The 19,482-nt window shown below is 42.2% G+C and overlaps 1 protein-coding gene across 3 annotated transcripts in view; it reads left to right on the forward strand.

Annotated features, from left to right (window-relative positions):
* The window catches only part of Gyf (GIGYF family protein Gyf), a 138,480-nt gene that overhangs the window by 84,442 nt on the left and 34,556 nt on the right, over positions 1 to 19,482 (forward strand). For all 3 annotated transcript variants that reach the window (XM_070088908.1, XM_070088909.1, XM_070088910.1), the window contains exon 6: positions 8,718 to 8,892. In XM_070088908.1, the coding sequence (XP_069945009.1) occupies positions 8,718 to 8,892 (175 nt within the window). The remainder of the gene's footprint in view (positions 1 to 8,717; positions 8,893 to 19,482) is intronic.

The following is a 19,482-nucleotide window of genomic DNA, read 5'->3' on the forward strand; positions in this document are numbered from 1 at the left end:
TAGGATGGAGAGGTACAGGTTTAATGGGGTGTCCAGGTTTCCCTACTTGCTGACATTCTCTACAACAGCAGATATGATTCTTCACATCCTGCCTTAACTTTGGCCAAAAGAATTCTAACATTCTATACAGGGTTTTAGTAATTCCTAAGTGCCCTCCTAATGAAGAGTTATGAGCTATATTTAATATCGTAGGTCTAAACATTTTTGGAACTACTAACCTGTCTGCCTGTTGCCTTCCCTCTATCTCCTTACCAATCTCAGTGCAGATTAAGAAGTCGTTTTTAATTTTATATTTGACTAGGTGATCTGAGAAGGATTTACCCATTGCTGCCTGAACAGCGAAATTTAATGAAGGGTCTTTTCGCTGTTCCTCTCGAAAGGACGATCCCTCAGGCATGGAAACAGACACGTCTGGCATTTCTGCAACCCTGGAATAGGAAGACTTGATCTGGGTCTGTTCACTAAACTTACGAGGCTCTGGCCAGTTTTCCTTGTAAAACAAATTGGCTATTCCGAGATCAGAGTCATCCAAGGATAGGTTAGCATTCTCATCAGATATCCCTTGGGATTTTTCCCGAGTTATGGCCAACATCAGAGAAGAATTAGTCATTATTGATTCTGGATACACAACAAAAGTAGTAATGTTATTACCCAGTAATAACACGGCATCTTTCATAGGAAATCCATCAGAAACGCCTACGGTGTAATATTTACTCTGCATGTAAATTTTAAGTAAGGGGGCAGAAAACACTGCACCTCTGAAGGCTTCTAAAACACCAGAGGATTGTAATGAGGTGTGTTCAGAAAGGGGAAGCACTTCCTCTCTTATAAGTGAGCAATATGTTTCAGTATCCGTAGAGGTTCTGTCTTCAGTTTTCTTTTAATTTTCCTGAGAGGATATTTGACAATTGCTATAGTATGGGGGCCATCCCCTTCTCTACTTCTTTCAGGGGCATAACTACTATCAACATTATAAATTTTCCTTAATGGTTGGGGTTTATTTGGGCAGTTAGGTCTGATGTGGTCTGATTTATTACAATGAAAGCAAAGGACATCATATTTGACCTTAGTTTATTGCTGACGTCGTGGCTGGCACCACTCTGGGTACTGATGTCGGGATACACCTTGTTGAGTGGTTTGTCACTCACCAGGTTGACCATGGGTTGAGTAGTGTGGCTCACCAAGTGACTTAGTTGGGTGACATCGTTGTTCCCCTTCATCCTGGCACTTTATCCTCCAATCAGGAACTCTTCGTTGACGCTCTCTGCTCATGCCAGGCTGTTGAAGAGAGAGATGGGACTGCTCGGGCAAGGAGTGGTTGGTTTCAAAAGTATCAGCCAACCTGGCTGCCTCCAATGCAGTGGTTAACACATGATCCTGCAGAAAGACTCAAACCTCTGGTCCAACAGACTCGGCAGGTTATCCACCAATATTAGCTGTACCAACTCTCCAAAATTAACAACACCACTTGCCTTGTACCAACTGGTAAAGGCTTTGGTCTGCTGTCTTACAAAGTCGACATAAAAGTGACCCAGCTGTCGTCTACCTAGCTTGAATTCCTTTCTGTACTTGGCAGGAATACATTGATAAGCACCAAGAACCATGGTTTTCACCACATAATAATTTCCAAAATCAGTGTCATTTAACCCTTAAACGGTCCAAACGTATATATACATTCACTCGCGTAGCGCCCCAAATTTTTTGAGGAAAAAAGAAATCTTTTCTTTTAACCCTTTGAGGGTCGACAGGCCCTCTCCGAGACTCGTTCTCAGGGTCGGCCAAATTTAAAAAAAAATAATAATAATTTTTTCTTATGAAAAGATAGAAAATCTTTTAAAGATCATAATGACACCAAAAATATGAAATTTGATGGAAAACTTACGGAATTATGCTCCTCGCGAAGTTAGCGGTTTTGGCGATGTTTATGGATCGGCGATTTTGCCCACTTTGAGCCCCATTTTCGGCCAGTTCCACTGTACTAGTCGACAAAAAACATGAATATTTCACTAGAACTCCATTTTTTCTATTGAATGAGTGCAAGAAACCAAACATTTACCAATTTCAACTATCCAGTACAGTGGTCAGAATTTAGCAATTTTGCCAATTTTACACAAATTTCAAAAGATGCCAATTTCTGAATATGGTCCAGAACAAACAAGAAATACATTCCTGGCATTAAAATGACATTTCCTCTGTTCATTAGTCACGTCTCACGGCCCCTCTTACATTCTTTTGCTTTCCACTTTGAATTTTTATTCTCACAAAAAAATAGAAGATTTACTGTTATGCAGATTACTGCATTAGTGTAAAAAATGGTATGAATCATATTGGCGCACTTGCAAAAGAATATTAGACTCACCAGTTGATGTGTATTGGACGCTTGGCATGATTTGTTTACTTTTGAACTTTGGTAAAAATCGAACATTTCTGCTACTTTGAGCTCAATTTCAAGGTACTTTTCATTGTAAATCCAGTCAAAATCATCTCAATTTCTATGATGTGCCTTCCATTCTATAAAATGAGACCAAGAAAACTAGAATACAACAATAAATACCATACGAAAATACAATGCAAAGTCGCTGTTTTAGTCCAAAAAACGGTCAAAGTTTTTTTTTTCTCATTATGCACTGTGTGCTGCAGGATTTTTTTTATACCATGCACACTGACCACATAGACCCATTCTTTCATATGGAGGCCTACCAGCTTTCTCCCACTAGATTTGAGGGCGCTAGAATTTAGGCGTACTAGTACGTCAAAAACCCTGGGTTGTAAGCCGTACTAGTACGTCCGAAACCCTCAAAGGGTTAAAAGGAAAAAAGAGCATATGGTACCCAGGCATCCCCAATTATTTTAATATGGAACACAGTGAGTGCACACACCCATTCTCTCATGTCTAGGTGACTCAGGCTTATTGTGGCAATGTTGAATGAATGACAAAGAAAACGTATATATACGTTTGGGGCGCTACGCGCGTAGACGTATATATACATTTGGACCGTTTAAGGGTTAACACCAATATAAACTCTTGTGCCTTACCAAACAATGTTGTATGCACCAATGACGCCCAATGCTGTTCAGGCCACCCTAAGGCTGGAGCCTGGTTCTCGAATGCTTCGAAAAATTGTTCAGGCCCGGCTTCAGTGAAACAAGGAATAAGCTGTACTGCTTTTTGCAAACTAAAGTCATTTACAGCTTGTGTAAACTGCCTCCTCTCCTTCTTTCTATCAAACTCTTCTTTAGCATAGGCTTGCTGTTCCCTGGCCTGCTGAAGATTGATTTTTGCTAACTCAAGTGCCAATGCAGCTGTCTTCTCCAGACAACCCCGAAGCTTCAGACTGCTGGTTTTGCTCAGGGGTTGCTTCTCCCCTATTGATTTGTAGGTATCTCAATGGGGATCTATGCTTAGCTCCTGTAGAGGGAGAAACAGGAGTCTGGTGTGCTGCCATCTCTGCTCGAAGTTTGACGCTTATAAGATTATGAAGCTGCGCAGCAGTGAGAGCGCTTCTATACTCAGTGCCAATGGAGCGAGCAATTCACCAACAATGCTGTAGAGAAAACTTGGGCAGGTTTAATAGAATGAATTCAGACACTAACTGTCTGACTTGTCTATGTGACATTAACCCCAGTGTAACATGCTATTTGCAATACGCACTCAAGCTTATGCACTGTATGACTGCAGAATACTCACACGATAGCAAGGCTGACACGCAACAAAGCTGAATGCAGAATATGCGCATACAATAGCAAGGCTGACATGCAATAGCAAAACCAACTGCAGAATACTTGCACAATGGCAAGGCTGACCATAACAAAGCAAATGCGAAGTTGACATGCAAAATTCGTAAAGCAGTGGCAAAGCTGACACAATACCAGATAGTAAGCTATCTACGATATTACTTCTTGCTCCAGCTTCAACTCTAGGCTCAGCTCCTGCTTTAAGTCCAGCTCCAGCTCTTGGACAGGCTACCCATATTATAACCCAAGTACTCAAGGCCTGTTATAGTGGGTGTAAAGGGAGCAAAATAAACACAGGAGAAAACTTTGTATTATATTATCCTTCACCAAGTATAAACAGAAGTACATGTACACTATATACACAACGTACAGCAGTAGGCATTAGTGCATGCCACGGTAATCAAGGCAGAGCAGTAGCCAAAAGACAAAAGCAGACCACCGTGTTTCAGTCAGCTGTAGAATGAAAATGACAAGGGTGAAAATGTGAGTGGTAGCCATGTCACCTTCACAATTGCCAGATCCACATTATGGTTGGCTGAACCTGGGTACTGATCTGACAATGGTGCCCCAATTGTCAGACCCTTAGTGACCTGGTTCGCTGGTTGGTGAGGCAGCCTAAGTAAGTGTGTTAACATGCTCCAAATAATGGTTACATAATCTTTGCATGCAACATTCCTGTTCATGTCAAAACTTGTTTTTAATCCGTGCTGTGACGTACTCTAACAAAATGAAAAAGTCATTGACCTGACTGTTATGCATTGCCTGAATGAATAGTACTTGTCATTTGACTGATTCTGCTTAGACACTTCAAGGTTTGCCCTTTATTAAGGAAGAAAAACTTACATAAATGAATTTTTCAAATAGTACTACTCAGAAATCTGAAAAAAATTCGTCATTACATTGAAGGTTTTCTGGTGATCACTTGTGTACATTTTCAGCCTCATTGGTTACTCAACTTTTTTTCTTTATGGTTGAAATCTTCTATTCCAATAACTTTATTACTTGTTATATTTTCAGCTGTATAGTGGTTCTCTTATTATGTTATGTAATCTCTCATTTACCTTGTCAAATTATTCTCACTCCAAGTTTAATTTATTCCCTCTCCAAGTTTAATGCATTGACTACTATAATTTGTTGTGATTTTTTTATTATTTCTACCACTAAAATTTAAACATCATTTAAATATTGAATTTTAATTTCTGAGATGCTTGTATAGTTTTGTATGTTAATCCAAATTAGAGCAGTGTGAACTTGTAAACAGGCAAGTTAACATTATTCACTTAAATGTTGATTAGCTTGTGTATTGAGTGACCTAGCTGCTCAGTGAGCCGTATATGCCCTATATAGTGTACAAACATATACATCTCGGTGATCCATGTGTGCCCATACACTGCATACTCTGCTTTGATCTCATGCTTCAGATCCATAGAGTACTATCTCAGAAAATGTTGATGTATCTGGTGGAGTAATAAGTCTTTGGAGGCAAGCCTTAGGTTTACCGGGTATAATAGTACAGGCAGTGTGTTGGTTGCTAGTCCATGCCCAGGCTGAGGGCCTAGGCGAGAGAGTTAGGGAAGGTGTGTTTCTGGTAGTATGTCTGGTTCTTGAGTGAGAGGAATGCAGCGTCTTGCTCAGCCAGCTCTAAGTTTGAACTCGGCCCACCAGATGGCAGCATGAGGCCTAGGCGGCATGGTGCGAAAATGCTAGACCCAATGAGTTACATTATTTTGAAGTTTGAAGGCACTATGACAAATTCAGAAAATTTAATAGCATTAGACTACAGCTATAAATTAACTAGGCAGTAAGTGTTATGAAGGGTAATGTGTGTGTGCAGAATTATTCCCTTCCTCACTTTTTTTTTTTTTTAAACAAAAAGATTCTCAGCTGAAAACTGTGATGAATGTTTTCTCAGTTATGGAAGCACCAAACAAGCCTGGCCTAGGACTGATCTGCAGGAGTAGTGAAACTCTTGAAACTCTTCTAAGGTGCATAGCAAAAGTATAAAATTTCAAATACAGTGGTCCCCCGCTTTTCGTAGTTCCCGGCAATCGTAAAATTCGCCAATCATAGGGGTATTTTCGTATAAACATGGACTCGCTTTTCATAGGTTGACTCGCGAGTCTTAGTTCGTCCGGGAAGCATACCCACGGCGTGAGCCAGGGCGGCAGCCAGTCTGGCATTGTTTACCAGTGAGCGAAGGTCCCCTCACGTGCTCCAGCGAAATATTTCATAATATTCCATTTATTTTAGTGCTTGCAAGTACTAAATAAGCTACCATGGCTCCAAGGAAAGCTCCTAGTGCCAAGCCTGTGGTAAAGAAGGTGAGAAATACGATTGAATTTAAGAAAACCATCATTGAACAATATGAAAGTGGTACAAGTGTGGCCGAACTGTCCAGGATGTATAAGAAACCCTACACAACCTTATGTTCCATAGTGGCCAAGAAAAATGAAATAAAGGATGCTGTTGTTGCAAAGGGAGTAACTATGCTGACAAAAATGAGATCACCAGTACTGGAAGAGGTTGAGAAGTTATTATTGGTGTGGATAAATGAGAAACAATTAGCAGGAGATACTCTTATGATTTCGTTTATTTGTGAAAAGGCTAGGCAGTTGCATGAAGATTTGGTAAAGAAATTGCCTGCAAATAGTGGTGAAGTGAGTGAATTTAAGGCCAGCAAAGGCTGGTTTGAGAGATTTAAGAACCGTACTGGCATACACAGTGTGGTAAGGCATGGTGAGGCTGCCAATTCGGACCACAAGGCGGCTGAAAAATATGTGCATGAATTCCAGGAGTACATAGAGGCTGAAGGACTGAAACCTGAACAAGTGTTCAATTGTGACGAAACAGGCCTCTTTTGGAAGAAAATGCCAAAGAGGACCTTCATTACACGAGGAAAAGGCAATGCCAGGACACAAGCCTGTGAAAGACAGGCTGACACTAATGTTCTGTGCTAATGCTAGTGGGGATTTCAAAGTGAAGCCATAACTAGTGTACCATTCTGAAAATCCCAGAGTGTTCAGGAAAAACAATGTTATGAAGAGTAAATTGTGTGTGTTTTGGAAATCTAATAGTAAGGCATGGGTCACGAGGGAAATTTTCGTCGAGTGGTTCAATGAAGTGTTTGGCCCTAGTGTGAAGGAGTATCTCCTGGAAAAGAAATTGGATCTCAAGTGCCTGATAGTAATGGACAATGCACCTGCTCATCCTCCAAACTTGGATGACCTAATTTTCGAGGAGTTTGGGTTCATCACAGTAAAGTTCTTGACCCCGAATACCACTCCTCTCCTCCAATCCATGGACCAGCAGATTATTGCAAACTTTAAAAAACTCTACACAAAAGCAATGTTTCACAGGTGCTTGACTGTGACCACAGACACTCACTTGACCCTAAGGGAATTTTGGAGAGAACACTTCAGCATCCTCCACTGCATAACCCTTATAGGTATGGCTTGGGAGGGAGTGACTACCAGGACTTTGAACTCTGGAGAAAATTGTGGCCAGATTGTGTCGACAAGAGGGATTTTGAAGAATTTGGGACTGACCCTAATGAGCCTATGTCTGTTGTAAAATCAATTATGGCACTGGGGAGTTCCATGGGGTTGGATGTGAGTTTTGAGGATGTGGAAGAATTGGTGGAAGACCACAATGAAGAGCTCACCACTGAGGAGCTGCAAGAGCTTCAGCAGGAAGAGCAACACATCGCAGCTCAGAATCTTGCTGCAGAGGAGGAGGAAGAGAGATGGAAGAAGGTGCCTTCTTCAGAAATTAAAGAGATTTTTACTATGTGGGGTAAGATGGAAAGCTTTATGGAGAAACATCACCCTAACAAGGTTGTTGCAAGCCAGGTTGACAACATGTACAGTGACAAAGTCTTGGGCCATTTTAGGGAAGTGTTAAAGAGACGCCAGAAACAGAGCTCTCTCCACAGTTATTTTGTGAGACAGGACTCAAGTGACTCTCAAGGCGGTCCTAGTGGCATTAAGAAACAGAGAAGAGAAGCAACCCCAGAAAAGCAAATGGTACCTGAGGTGTTGATGGAAGGGGATTCCCCTTCCAAACTATAAACAATCCACTCTCTCTCCTCCTCCAGTCTCCCATACAATAAGAAGTATCTCCATTAAAGGTAAGTGTTATACTGTTAATGTTTCATTCATCATTTCCCATTGTAGTGTTTAAGTACTACATGTATATTTCATGTTAAAATTTTTTTTTTTTTAATACTTCTGGGTGTCAGGAACGGATTAATTGTATTTACATTATTTCTTATGGGGAAAATTGATTCGTAAATTGTAAATTTTGTTTATAGTAACGGCTCCAGGAACGGATTAATTACGAACAACGAGGGACCACTGTACTGTTTGCAATACAGGAAGCATTTATGAATTTCCTTTCTGTTGCCTTCATTATCAAGTTCACTTTACAACAATGGTTCATAGCTACTAGGAAGGAAATCTTGCAGGAAAAATTGGATTGTTAAGCATGCTGAAATTTTTGTTAGATTTTGGAAAAGTCACAAATGCTAAGGAATGTTTTAATTTTTGACCAAATAAAAATACTAAAGACAATGTTGGATTTATTTAAGTGACAGAAATCTAAACCTTAAAATTCTTGTTTTGAACATTCTCTGAGTCTGATATAACAATTTTTACAATTAAGAAATACAGTTATCATGTGTCCTAATGTCTTGTATTTTGTTTGTGCCAATGCAGATCTGAAGAAGGCATAGGTATGTATGCCGACATGTCACAAATAAAATAAGTAAAGTTGAAGAACCTTCCATCAACCCAACTTGAAAAAACAAAAACTAGTGTCATCGTATTAGACTATAAATTTTAGGCCTTTTGTGACAATGAACCAATGGCCGCCTATACATAACATGTGGTTTGAGCGTTGAACCCTCTAAGTGTTACAGTTTAACTTTATTTGTGAACATTTATTTTTCTTAGAGGTGAGGCAGTAGTATATATTTTTTCCTGTAGGACCTCGATGTGGATGGCGCGAACGAGAAAATGGTCAAGATGGGGACTGGGATGATGGAATGGGACGAGGGACTGGCCGGGGGGTCCCCGTCTCATCTCGTGCATCTCGCCCACCCTGGGATGAAAAAGATGGTCATCTGCGGAAGTCATGGGATGAAGATAACTTACCAGAGTGGTAAGTAAACATGTTTTCTTAGCAGATGGAAAATACTAGGTAATTGAATATTTGTTGGCAGCAAATGTCATATGCAACAAGCTAGTGTATTAACCATTTTAGTGCTGTACTTGTACAGCTTGAGAGCCAGGGTCAGTGCTGTACTTGTACGCGTAAATTCTAGCTCCGTCTAGCTGGTAGGCCTACATGTAAAACAATGGGTCTATGTGGTAAATGTTCACAGTACAAAAAAAGTACTGCAGCACACAGTGCATAATGAGAAAAAGAAAACTCCAACCGTGTTTTTGGTTTAAAACAGCGACTTTGCAGTGCATTTTTGTATGGTATTTATGGTTGTATTCTTGTTTTCTTGGTCTTATTTGGTAGAATGGAAGATATATTACAGAAATGGAGCTGATTTTGATTGGTTTCACGATGAAACCAAATTGTGCTCAAAGTAGCGGAAATGTTCAAGAGTAAACAAATCACGCCACACGTCCAATACACGTCAACTGGTGAGTCTAACATTCTTTTACAAGTGTGCTGATATTATTTATACCATTTTTACAATAATGCAGTAGTCTGCATAACAGTAAATCTTCTACTTTTTGTTAGAATAAAAATTCAAAATGGAAAGCAAGAGTAATATAAGAGGGGCCTGGAGACATGACTAATGAACGGAAAAAATGTTATTTTAGTGCCAGGAATGTCTATCTTGTTTATTCTGGACCCTATTTTAAAATTGGCATGGTTTGAAATTTGTGAAATTGGCCAAATTACCAATCTCTGATCACTTTTTTGGGTAGCTGAAATCAGTAAATGGGCAGTTTTTTGTACTCAGTTGATAGAACAAATGGAGCTCTAGTGAAATAGTTATGATTTTAGTCGACTGGAACACAGGAATTGGCCGAAAATAGGGCTCAAAGTGGGCAAAATTGCTGATGTGTATTTATCGTCAAGACTGCTAACTAAATTTCATACTTTTGGTGTCATTACCATAGGGAAAAGATTATCTATCATTTCATAAGATTTTTTTTTTTGGGGGGGGGATATTTTTCGATCCTGAGAACGAGTTCAGGATTGGCTGTCTCGACCCTGAAAGGGTTAACTACCCTACTGTGCAGAGTTTGATATGAAGTATGGTGAAAATGTGCTATACAAATTGAGTGACACGATGAAAAAATTGAATTATGTTCCAAATACAGTGGACCCCCGCATAACGATTTTAATCCGTGCAAGAGGGCTCATTGTTATGCGAAATAATCGTTATGCGAATGAATTTTCCCCATAAGAAATACTAATGGAAATCAAATTAATCCGTGCAAGACACCCAAAAGTATGAAAAAAATTTTTTTACCACATGAAATATACATTTTCCTACACACAAAGAGAAGGATACATGCACAATAGTAGAGTAGTACATGCACAATATATATTGTGCATGTACTACTCTACTAAATGAAGAATAAATGACACTTACCTTTATTGAAGATGCAGCAATGACTGATGAGACACTGTGTCCTGGGAGTGCCTTTTCCTCCTGAGTACTGTAGGTCCTGTTTGGCATTTTCTTCCAGAACAGGCCTTATCACACTGTGTATGCCACTATGATTCTTAAATCTCTCAAACCAACCTTTGCTGGCTTTAAATTCACCAATATGAGCACTAGTTCCAGGCATTTTTCCCTGTTCACCTGGGTGTTAGTCGACTGGTGTGGGTTGCATCCTGGGAGACAAGATTAAGGACCCCAATGGAAATAAGTTAGACAGTCTTCGATGACACTGACTTTTTTGGGTTATCCTGGGTGGCAAATCCTCTGGGGTTAATTGTTTCTTGGTATTCTCAATAAGCCACACCAACAACGGTGCTACAGCAGCAGCTGACGGTGGTACAGCAGCAACAGACGATGCTACAGCAGCAGCAGACGATGCTACAGCAGCAACTGACGATGTTACAGCAGCAGCAGACGATGCTACAGCAGCAGCAGACGATGCTACAGCAGCAGCAGACGATGCTACAGCAGCAGCAGACGATGTTACAGCAGCAGCAGACGATGCTACAGCAGCAGCAGACGATGCTACAGCAGCAACAGATGATGTTACAGCAGCAGCAGACGATGCTACAGCAGCAGCAGACGATGCTACAGCAGCAACAGATGATGTTACAGCAGCAGCAGACAATGCTACAGCAGCAGCAGCAGCAGCAGACGATGCTACAGCAGCAGCAGCAGCAGCAGATGATGCTACAGCAGCAGCAGCAGCTGACAGTGCTACAGCAGCAGCAGACGATGCTACAGCAGCAGCAGATGATGCTACAGCAGCAGCAGACGATGCTACAGCAGCAGCAGACGATGCTACAGCAGCAGCAGCAGCAGCAGCTGTACCACCAATAGTAGCGATGGTTGATTGGGGTTTATTATACAACCTGGCCAGCTCGGAGACACGCACTCCACTTTCATACTTATCAATGATCTTTTTCTTCATCTCTATTGTAATTCTCACCCTTATTGCTGTAGGGTTGGCACTAGAAGCTTTCTTGGGGCCCATGGTCACTTATTTTCCAGAAAAAGCACCGAAAACACTGTAATAATACAAAATATTCCGATTGTATGCTTGGATGTTACCGCGGAGGCTGGCTGGTAAACAATGCCACCGGCGGAACATGTGAGCGTGGCTCAGGCCGCACATTGGACGCGTCTCGGACGAAAATCGGTGAGCGGGTTTTTAAGCGGTATGCGAGGCAAAATTTTTGCGATTAAAGCAAGCGGTATGCGGATTAATCGTTATGTGATGCCATCGGTATGCGGGGGTCCACTGTACTTCCATGTTGGGTGAAAATACGTCGTCCAGGTCTTGATCACCTTCTGGAGTTCGCATTGGGTTGTTCTTCTGGTTGGTTGTGCAGTGTCCACCACTCTTGACCTTGGCTTCTTGTTGCGGTGGGGGATTGGTAGTGGCCTGGGGAGCTGCAGCCCTTGGTTCTTGAGTTTTAGTTTTCTTGGCTGGCGGTTGAAGTGTCAGAGGCAAGGCCTCGGCTTGGATAGTTGCGGTGGAGGCAGGCGGTGGTGGACACTTATTGGTAGGATTTGCCGATGTATCAGTGGTCTCAGATTGGTCCATCTCTATGTCGAGTGGAGGTTGTGTCAGTGGTGGAACAGCAGTTATGCTGGCAATATTTGCAGTGGTTTGTAGGATCTCAGTGGAAGGTGGTGATGCAGGGAATGTGAGTCCAGGCATGTTGTTTAGTCTGAATAGTTCGTTGATGGTGGTGTTGAAGGAGCCAGGCTCAGCTGCATTCTGTACCTGAGCATACATGATGCAACATAGGATCTTGGTGGGGTCGGCAGCAGGTGCTGGGAGGAAAGTGGTAGGAGCAGCTTGCGTGGCTTGTAGTATCTTGGTAGTGTCTGCTTGAATCTTGGCAATAGCAGAATATGTGGGTGCTTGTGGTTTGGACTTCTTTTGTTGTTGTTGTTTCTTGAGTATGTCCCTTCTGATAGGGCACCTGGCAGCAAGAGTATGGTGGTCATCCTTGCAGTTCAAGCATTTCGGTGGGGAAGCAGTAGTGCAATTCTTGAAGTCATGACCCTCAAGGCCACAGGTGGAGCAGTACTTCTTGTCTTTGGCAGGGCAGTTTTTGGTGATATGCTGGTATGAGTAACAGTTATAGCACTGTGGGATTTGTTGGTATTTTTCTGCTTCAATGAAGGCTGGATTGATATGGAAGTAGTGAATAGCCAGGCCCTCAGTGAGGGCTCTGGCTGCCATGTTGACGTCACTGAAGGTGACCTTCAGCATGGAGGAGGCGTTGGGTATCTTGGTAAGAAATTCCACCTTGGCCCAGGGATTCTTTGCTTCAATGGACAACTTAATCTCTTCAGTAACCTGTGTAGTGATGAGTCTGTCGAGTCTTTTGAGGAACACAGCTCTTCTGGCCCTCAGTGCTGGGGAATTCAGAACAGAGAATCCATAATCTTGTAGAGTGGACATAGCAGTAGTGGTGAGCAGTTTCTCAGCCTCGGTGTCATCAGTACAGACGACAACGAAGGCTTCTTTGAGTGATAAGATCACATTACACTTAACCTGCAGTCTGTCGTTAACGACAGATGCAAGTGCTAGCATAGTTGAGTCGTTGATTGTTCCACTCGCTGGTTTGATCTTTACTCTATTAGAGTAATACAGTGGACCCCCGCATAACGATTTTAATCCGTGCAAGAGGGGTAATTGTTATGCGAAATAATCGGTATGTGAATGAATTTTCCCCATAAGAAATAATGGAATTAAAATTAATCCGTGCAAGACACCCAAAAGTATGAAAAAAAAATTTTTTTACCACATGAAATATACATTTTCCCACACACAAAGAGAAGGATACATGCACAATAGTAGAGTAGTACATGCACAGTATATATTGTGCATGTACTAGTCTACTAAATGAAGAATAAATGACACTTACCTTTATTGAAGATGCAGCAATGACTGATGAGACACTGTGTCCTGGGAGTGCCTTTTCCTCCTGAGTACTGTAGGTCCTGTTTGGCATTTTCTTCCAGAACAGGCCTTATCACACTGTGTATGCCACTACGATTCTTAAATCTCTCAAACCAACCTTTGCTGGCTTTAAATTCACCAATATGAGCACTAGTTCCAGGCATTTTTCCCTGTTCACCTGGGTGTTAGTCGACTTGTGTGGGTTGCATCCTGGGAGACAAGATTAAGGACCCCAATGGAAATAAGTTAGACAGTCTTCGATGACACTGACTTTTTTGGGTTATCCTGGGTGGCAAATCCTCTGGGGTTAATTGTTTCTTGGTATTCTCAATAAGCCACACTAACAACGGTGCTACAGCAGCAGCAGCAGCTGACGGTGGTACAGCAGCAACAGACGATGCTACAGCAGCAGCAGACGACGCTACAGCAGCAACAGACGATGTTACAGCAGCAGCAGACGATGCTACAGCAGCAGCAGCAGCTGACGGTGGTACAGCAGCAACAGATGATGCTACAGCAGCAACAGACGATGTTACAGCAGCAGCAGACGATGCTACAGCAGCAGCAGCAGCTGACGGTGGTACAGCAGCAGCAGACGATGCTACAGCAGCAGCAGCAGCAGCTGACGGTGGTACAGCAGCAACAGACGATGCTACAGCAGCAACAGACGATGTTACAGCAGCAGCAGACGATGCTACAGAAGCAGCAGCAGCTGACGGTGGTACAGCAGCAACAGACGACGCTACAGCAGCAACAGACGATGTTACAGCAGCAGCAGACGATGCTACAGCAGCAGCAGCAGCTGACAGTGCAGCAGCAGCAGCTGTACCACCAATAGTAGCGATGGTTGATTGGGGTTTATTATACAACCTGGCCAGCTCGGAGACACGCACTCCACTTTCATACTTATCAATGATCTTTTTCTTCATCTCTATTGTAATTCTCACCCTTATTGCTGTAGGGTTGGCACTAGAAGCTTTCTTGGGGCCCATGGTCACTTATTTTCCAGAAAAAGCACCGAAAACACTGTAATAATACGAAATATTCCTATTGTATGCTTGGATGTTACCACGGAGGCTGGCTGGTAAACAATGCCACCGGCGGAACATGTGAGCGTGGCTCAGGCCGCACATTGGACGCGTCTCGGACGAAAATCGGTGAGCGGGTTTTTAAGCGGTATGTGAGGCAAAATTTTGGCGATTAAAGCAAGCGGTATGCGGATTAATCGCTATGTGATGCCATCGGTATGCGGGGGTCCACTGTACATCGTGAGTAAGCAGTGTTCCCCTCCCCAACGGGGATCGTAAGGATGTCTAAAATATTCTCATGTGCTTGCGGTAGAGGCGCCGTTGATTGGTCAACACGGTGACCAATCACAGAGGCGCTCAGGCCGCGGCTAGCTCGCCGGCCGGTGCTACATGCATGTCTGCACCGTCGGCTGGCTGCTACTCGAACGTCCACGTCTGCTGCTGCTGCTGCACTCTCTCTCTCTCTCTCGGCGTGAGTCACTCTGAACACTGAGTAATCCACTCTGAACACTGAGTGCACCATCCCAGGCACTGGCCTGGGTCGGAGCGTGACCTGATCTGACCTGGCTGAGGTCAGACCTTCCTCTTCCTCTCTCTTCTCTCCTCTCTCCTCTCTCGGAGGGGATAGAGAAATTGAGGAAGCTGCCTACTTCAAAGATTAAGGAAATGTGTGCAGTGTGGCTTAAAGTGCAAACCTTTTTTGATGAAAATCACCCTGACACAGCTACTGCAACCTGTACACTGACAGTGTTGTGAAACACTTTAGGAATGTCATAAAGGAATGGGAGGTACAGGCCTCTATGGACAGATATGTTGTGCGACAGAGGTCCAGTGACTCTCAAGCTGGTCCTAGTGGCATTAAAAGAAGGGAAGTAACCCCAGAAAAGGACTTGACACCTCAAGTCCTAATGGAAGGGGATTCCCCTTCTAAACATTAGCACCATCCACACTCTCCCCTCCTACCATCCCATCAATCACCACCAGATCTTCAATAAAGGTAAGTGTCATGTAAGTGTACATGTCTTCTTCAGTTTGTGTGTATTAAAATTAATACAGTGGACCCCCGGTTAACGATATTTTTTCACTCCAGAAGTATGTTCAGGTGCCAGTACTGACCGAATTTGTTCCCATAAGAAATATTGTGAAGTAGATTAGTCCATTTCAGACCCCCAAACATACACATACAAACACACTTACATAAATACACTTACATAATTGGTCACATTCGGAGGTAATCGTTATGCGGGGGTCCACTGTATTTTGTGGTAAAATTTTTTTTTTCAATACTTTGGGATGTCAGGAATGGATAATTTAATTTGATTTCCATTATTTTTTATGGGGAAAATTAACTCGACTGACGATAATTTCGACTAACGATGAGCTCTCAGGAACAGATTAATATCGTTGGTCGAGGGTCCACTGTACCTCCGTCGAACTGCTCGGTGTTATGCCAAATGTTATTTATTCTGGAGTATTTAACGTGTTTTATGTTATTTATATTGTTTGTTATGTCATATTAGATCAATTGTGATAGGCAAATAAGCTGTAGTGTTGATATTAGCATAATAATAAAGCATATTCTCCTGCTTCATGAGACTGAGTTCATGACAACTGACAGTGGCTTTAAAGCCACCTTATCTTTAATGGATAATGTACTGTGTAGGTGCTTTACATAATGAGAAGCATTTCTTTTATTCATTGGAACCATGGCTAGGGCTAAAAGTAAGCAGGTTAAAACAATAAATGGTGAAAAAGAAATTGGAATGGCTTTTGCAGCAAGTAGTGCCACCGAACAGTACCAGCAGGTTGGTGTGGCAACCCTGGAAATTTGAAATTATGCTAGCCAAAATTAGTGCCGAATAACTGAAGGAACCTAATAACTGATTGCCGGATTTGTGATGGCGGACCTGTATTAGGCAAAAATTGGAAAATGCAAAGAGGTAGTAAACCAGTTTTTTTTTTTTTTAACACAGCTGTCTCCCACCAAGGTAGGGTGACCCTAAAGGAAGAAACGAAATTTTTCTGTTTTTACATGTAGTAATTCATGCAGGGGAAGGGGTTACTAGCCCATTGTTCCTGGCATTTGAGTCGCCTCTTACAACACACATGACTTATGGAGGAAGGATTCTTCTCCACTTCTCCATGGAGTAATCTAATTATATATTACCCATGGAAAGCCAGGTTTTATGAGGAAATTGGTATGCTCCTAATTTTTTTTTTCAACACGTCGGCCGTCTCCCACTGAGGCAGGGTGGCCCAGAAAAGAAAGTAACACTTTCACCATCATTCACACATAATCACGGTCTTTGCAGAGCTGCGCAGATACGACAGTTCAGATGTCAGTCACAACAGCTCCTTCATATGTATCCCTAAATGATTTGGTAGTTGTGCCTACAGCAGGCAGTGAGTTGTGAGCACTAACAGCCTTTCTTGTATTCCTCTCATCAAGGGTAAATAAATCTTTAAGGTAGTAGAACTTGACAGATATTTACAAACGGTTTAGGTCAGCTGAGTTGATGAATAAAAGACGTGTAACACCTGGATATCTTATTGAGAGGTTTGCCTAGCAGGGGCTTTATCAGTCTAATATAGTCATTAGGAAGGACCTATTTATAGTGGAGACAGTGGAAGAAGTGAAGTGGTGTAGCAGTTGTAGACATGGCCATGTAGGAGGTTAGTACCTTTCATGGAAGTAAGCAAGGTCCAGAAGGTAAGCAAGCAATTTAGTAGTCAAATGTAGACATTCTCTAGCTTCCTGCAAGGAAGCTACTTGTTTGTCTAGTTGTGGAGTCAAAGAAGAAGTAGGAATATACAGCAGTAGTAATAGAGGCCTTGTCTGGGACTGGGCCACAGGACACATTGGCCCCAGGCAGCATCTTCAGCATATCTTCAGGTTACTTGTGTATAAACTAAGGGAGGAGGAAGTTCGGGTGAGATATAAGCGACTATTGGCAGAAAGGTGGGCTAGTGCAAAGATGAGTAGTGGGGGGGTTGAAGAGGGTTGGAATAGTTTTAAAAATGCAGTATTAGAATGTGGGGCAGAAGTTTGTGGTTATAGGAGGGTGGGGGCAGGAGGAAAGAGGAGTGATTGGTGGAATGATGAAGTAAAGGGTGTGATAAAAGAGAAAAAGGTAGCTTATGAGAGGTTTTTACAAAGCAGAAGTGTTATAAGAAGAGCAGAGTATATGGAGAGTAAAAGAAAGGTAAAGAGAGTGGTGAGAGAGTGCAAAAGGAGAGCAGATGATAGAGTGGGAGAGGCACTGTCAAGAAATTTTAATGAAAATAAGAAAAAATTTTGGAGTGAGTTAAACAAGTTAAGAAAGCCTAGGGAAAATATGGATTTGTCAGTTAAAAACAGAGTAGGGGAGTTAGTAGATGGGGAGATGGAGGTATTGGGAAGATGGCGAGAATATTTTGAGGAACTTTTAAATGTTAAGGAAGAAACAGAGGCAGTAATTTCATGCACTGGTCAGGGAGGTATACCATCTTTTAGGAGTGAAGAAGAGCAGAATGTAAGTGTGGGGGAGGTACGTGAGGCATTACGTAAAATGAAAGGGGGTAAAGCAGCTGGAACTGATGGGATCATGACAGAAATGTTAAAAGCAGGGGGGGATATAGTGTTGGAGTGGTTGGTACTTTTGTTTAATAAATGTATGAAAGAGGGGAAGGTACCTAGGGATTGGCAGAGAGCATGTATAGTCCCTTTATATAAAGGGAAAGGGGACAAAAGAGACTGTAAAAATTATAGAGGAATAAGCTTACTGAGTATACCAGGAAAAGTGTACGGTAGGGTTATAATTGAAAGAATTAGAGGTAAGACAGAATGTAGGATTGCGGATGAGCAAGGAGGTTTTAGAGTGGGTAGGGGATGTGTAGATCAGGTGTTTACATTGAAGCATATATGTGAACAGTATTTAGATAAAGATAGGGAAGTTTTTATTGCATTTATGGATTTAGAAAAGGCATATGATAGAGTGGATAGAGGAGCAATGTGGCAGATGTTGCAAGTATATGGAATAGGTGGTAAGTTATTAAATGCTGTAAAGAGTTTTTATGAGGATAGTGAGGCTCAGGTTAGGGTGTGTAGAAGAGAGGGAGACTACTTCCCGGTAAAAGTAGGTCTTAGACAGGGATGTGTAATGTCACCATGGTTGTTTAATATATTTATAGATGGGGTTGTAAAGGAAGTAAATGCTAGGGTGTTTGGGAGAGGGGTGGGATTAAATTATGGGGAATCAAATTCAAAATGGGAATTGACACAGTTACTTTTTGCTGATGATACTGTGCTTATGGGAGATTCTAAAGAAAAATTGCAAAGGTTAGTGGATGAGTTTGGGAATGTGTGTAAAGGTAGAAAGTTGAAAGTGAACATAGAAAAGAGTAAGGTGATGAGGGTGTCAAATGATTTAGATAAAGAAAAATTGGATATCAAATTGGGGAGGAGGAGTATGGAAGAAGTGAATGTTTTCAGATACTTGGGAGTTGACGTGTCGGCGGATGGATTTATGAAGGATGAGGTTAATCATAGAATTGATGAGGGAAAAAAGGTGAGTGGTGCGTTGAGGTATATGTGGAGTCAAAAAACGTTATCTATGGAGGCAAAGAAGGGAATGTATGAAAGTATAGTAGTACCAACACTCTTATATGGGTGTGAAGCTTGGGTGGTAAATGCAGCAGCGAGGAGACGGTTGGAGGCAGCGGAGATGTCCTGTTTAAGGGCAATGTGTGGTGTAAATATTATGCAGAAAATTCGGAGTGTGGAAATTAGGAGAAGGTGTGGAGTTAATAAAAGTATTAGTCAGAGGGCAGAAGAGGGGTTGTTGAGGTGGTTTGGTCATTTAGAGAGAATGGATCACAGTAGAATGACATGGAAAGCATATAAATCTATAGGGGAAGGAAGGCGGGGTAGGGGTCGTCCTCGAAAGGGTTGGAGAGAGGGGGTAAAGGAGGTTTTGTGGGTAAGGGGCTTGGACTTCCAGCAAGCGTGCGTGAGCGTGTTAGATAGGAGTGAATGGAGACGAATGGTACTTGGGACCTGACGATCTGTTGGAGTGTGAGCAGGGTAATATTTAGTGAAGGGATTCAGGGAAACC

Source organism: Cherax quadricarinatus, chromosome 26, assembly GCF_038502225.1.
Source record: "Cherax quadricarinatus isolate ZL_2023a chromosome 26, ASM3850222v1, whole genome shotgun sequence".
In the NCBI taxonomy this organism is placed as follows: Eukaryota; Metazoa; Arthropoda; class Malacostraca; order Decapoda; family Parastacidae; genus Cherax; species Cherax quadricarinatus.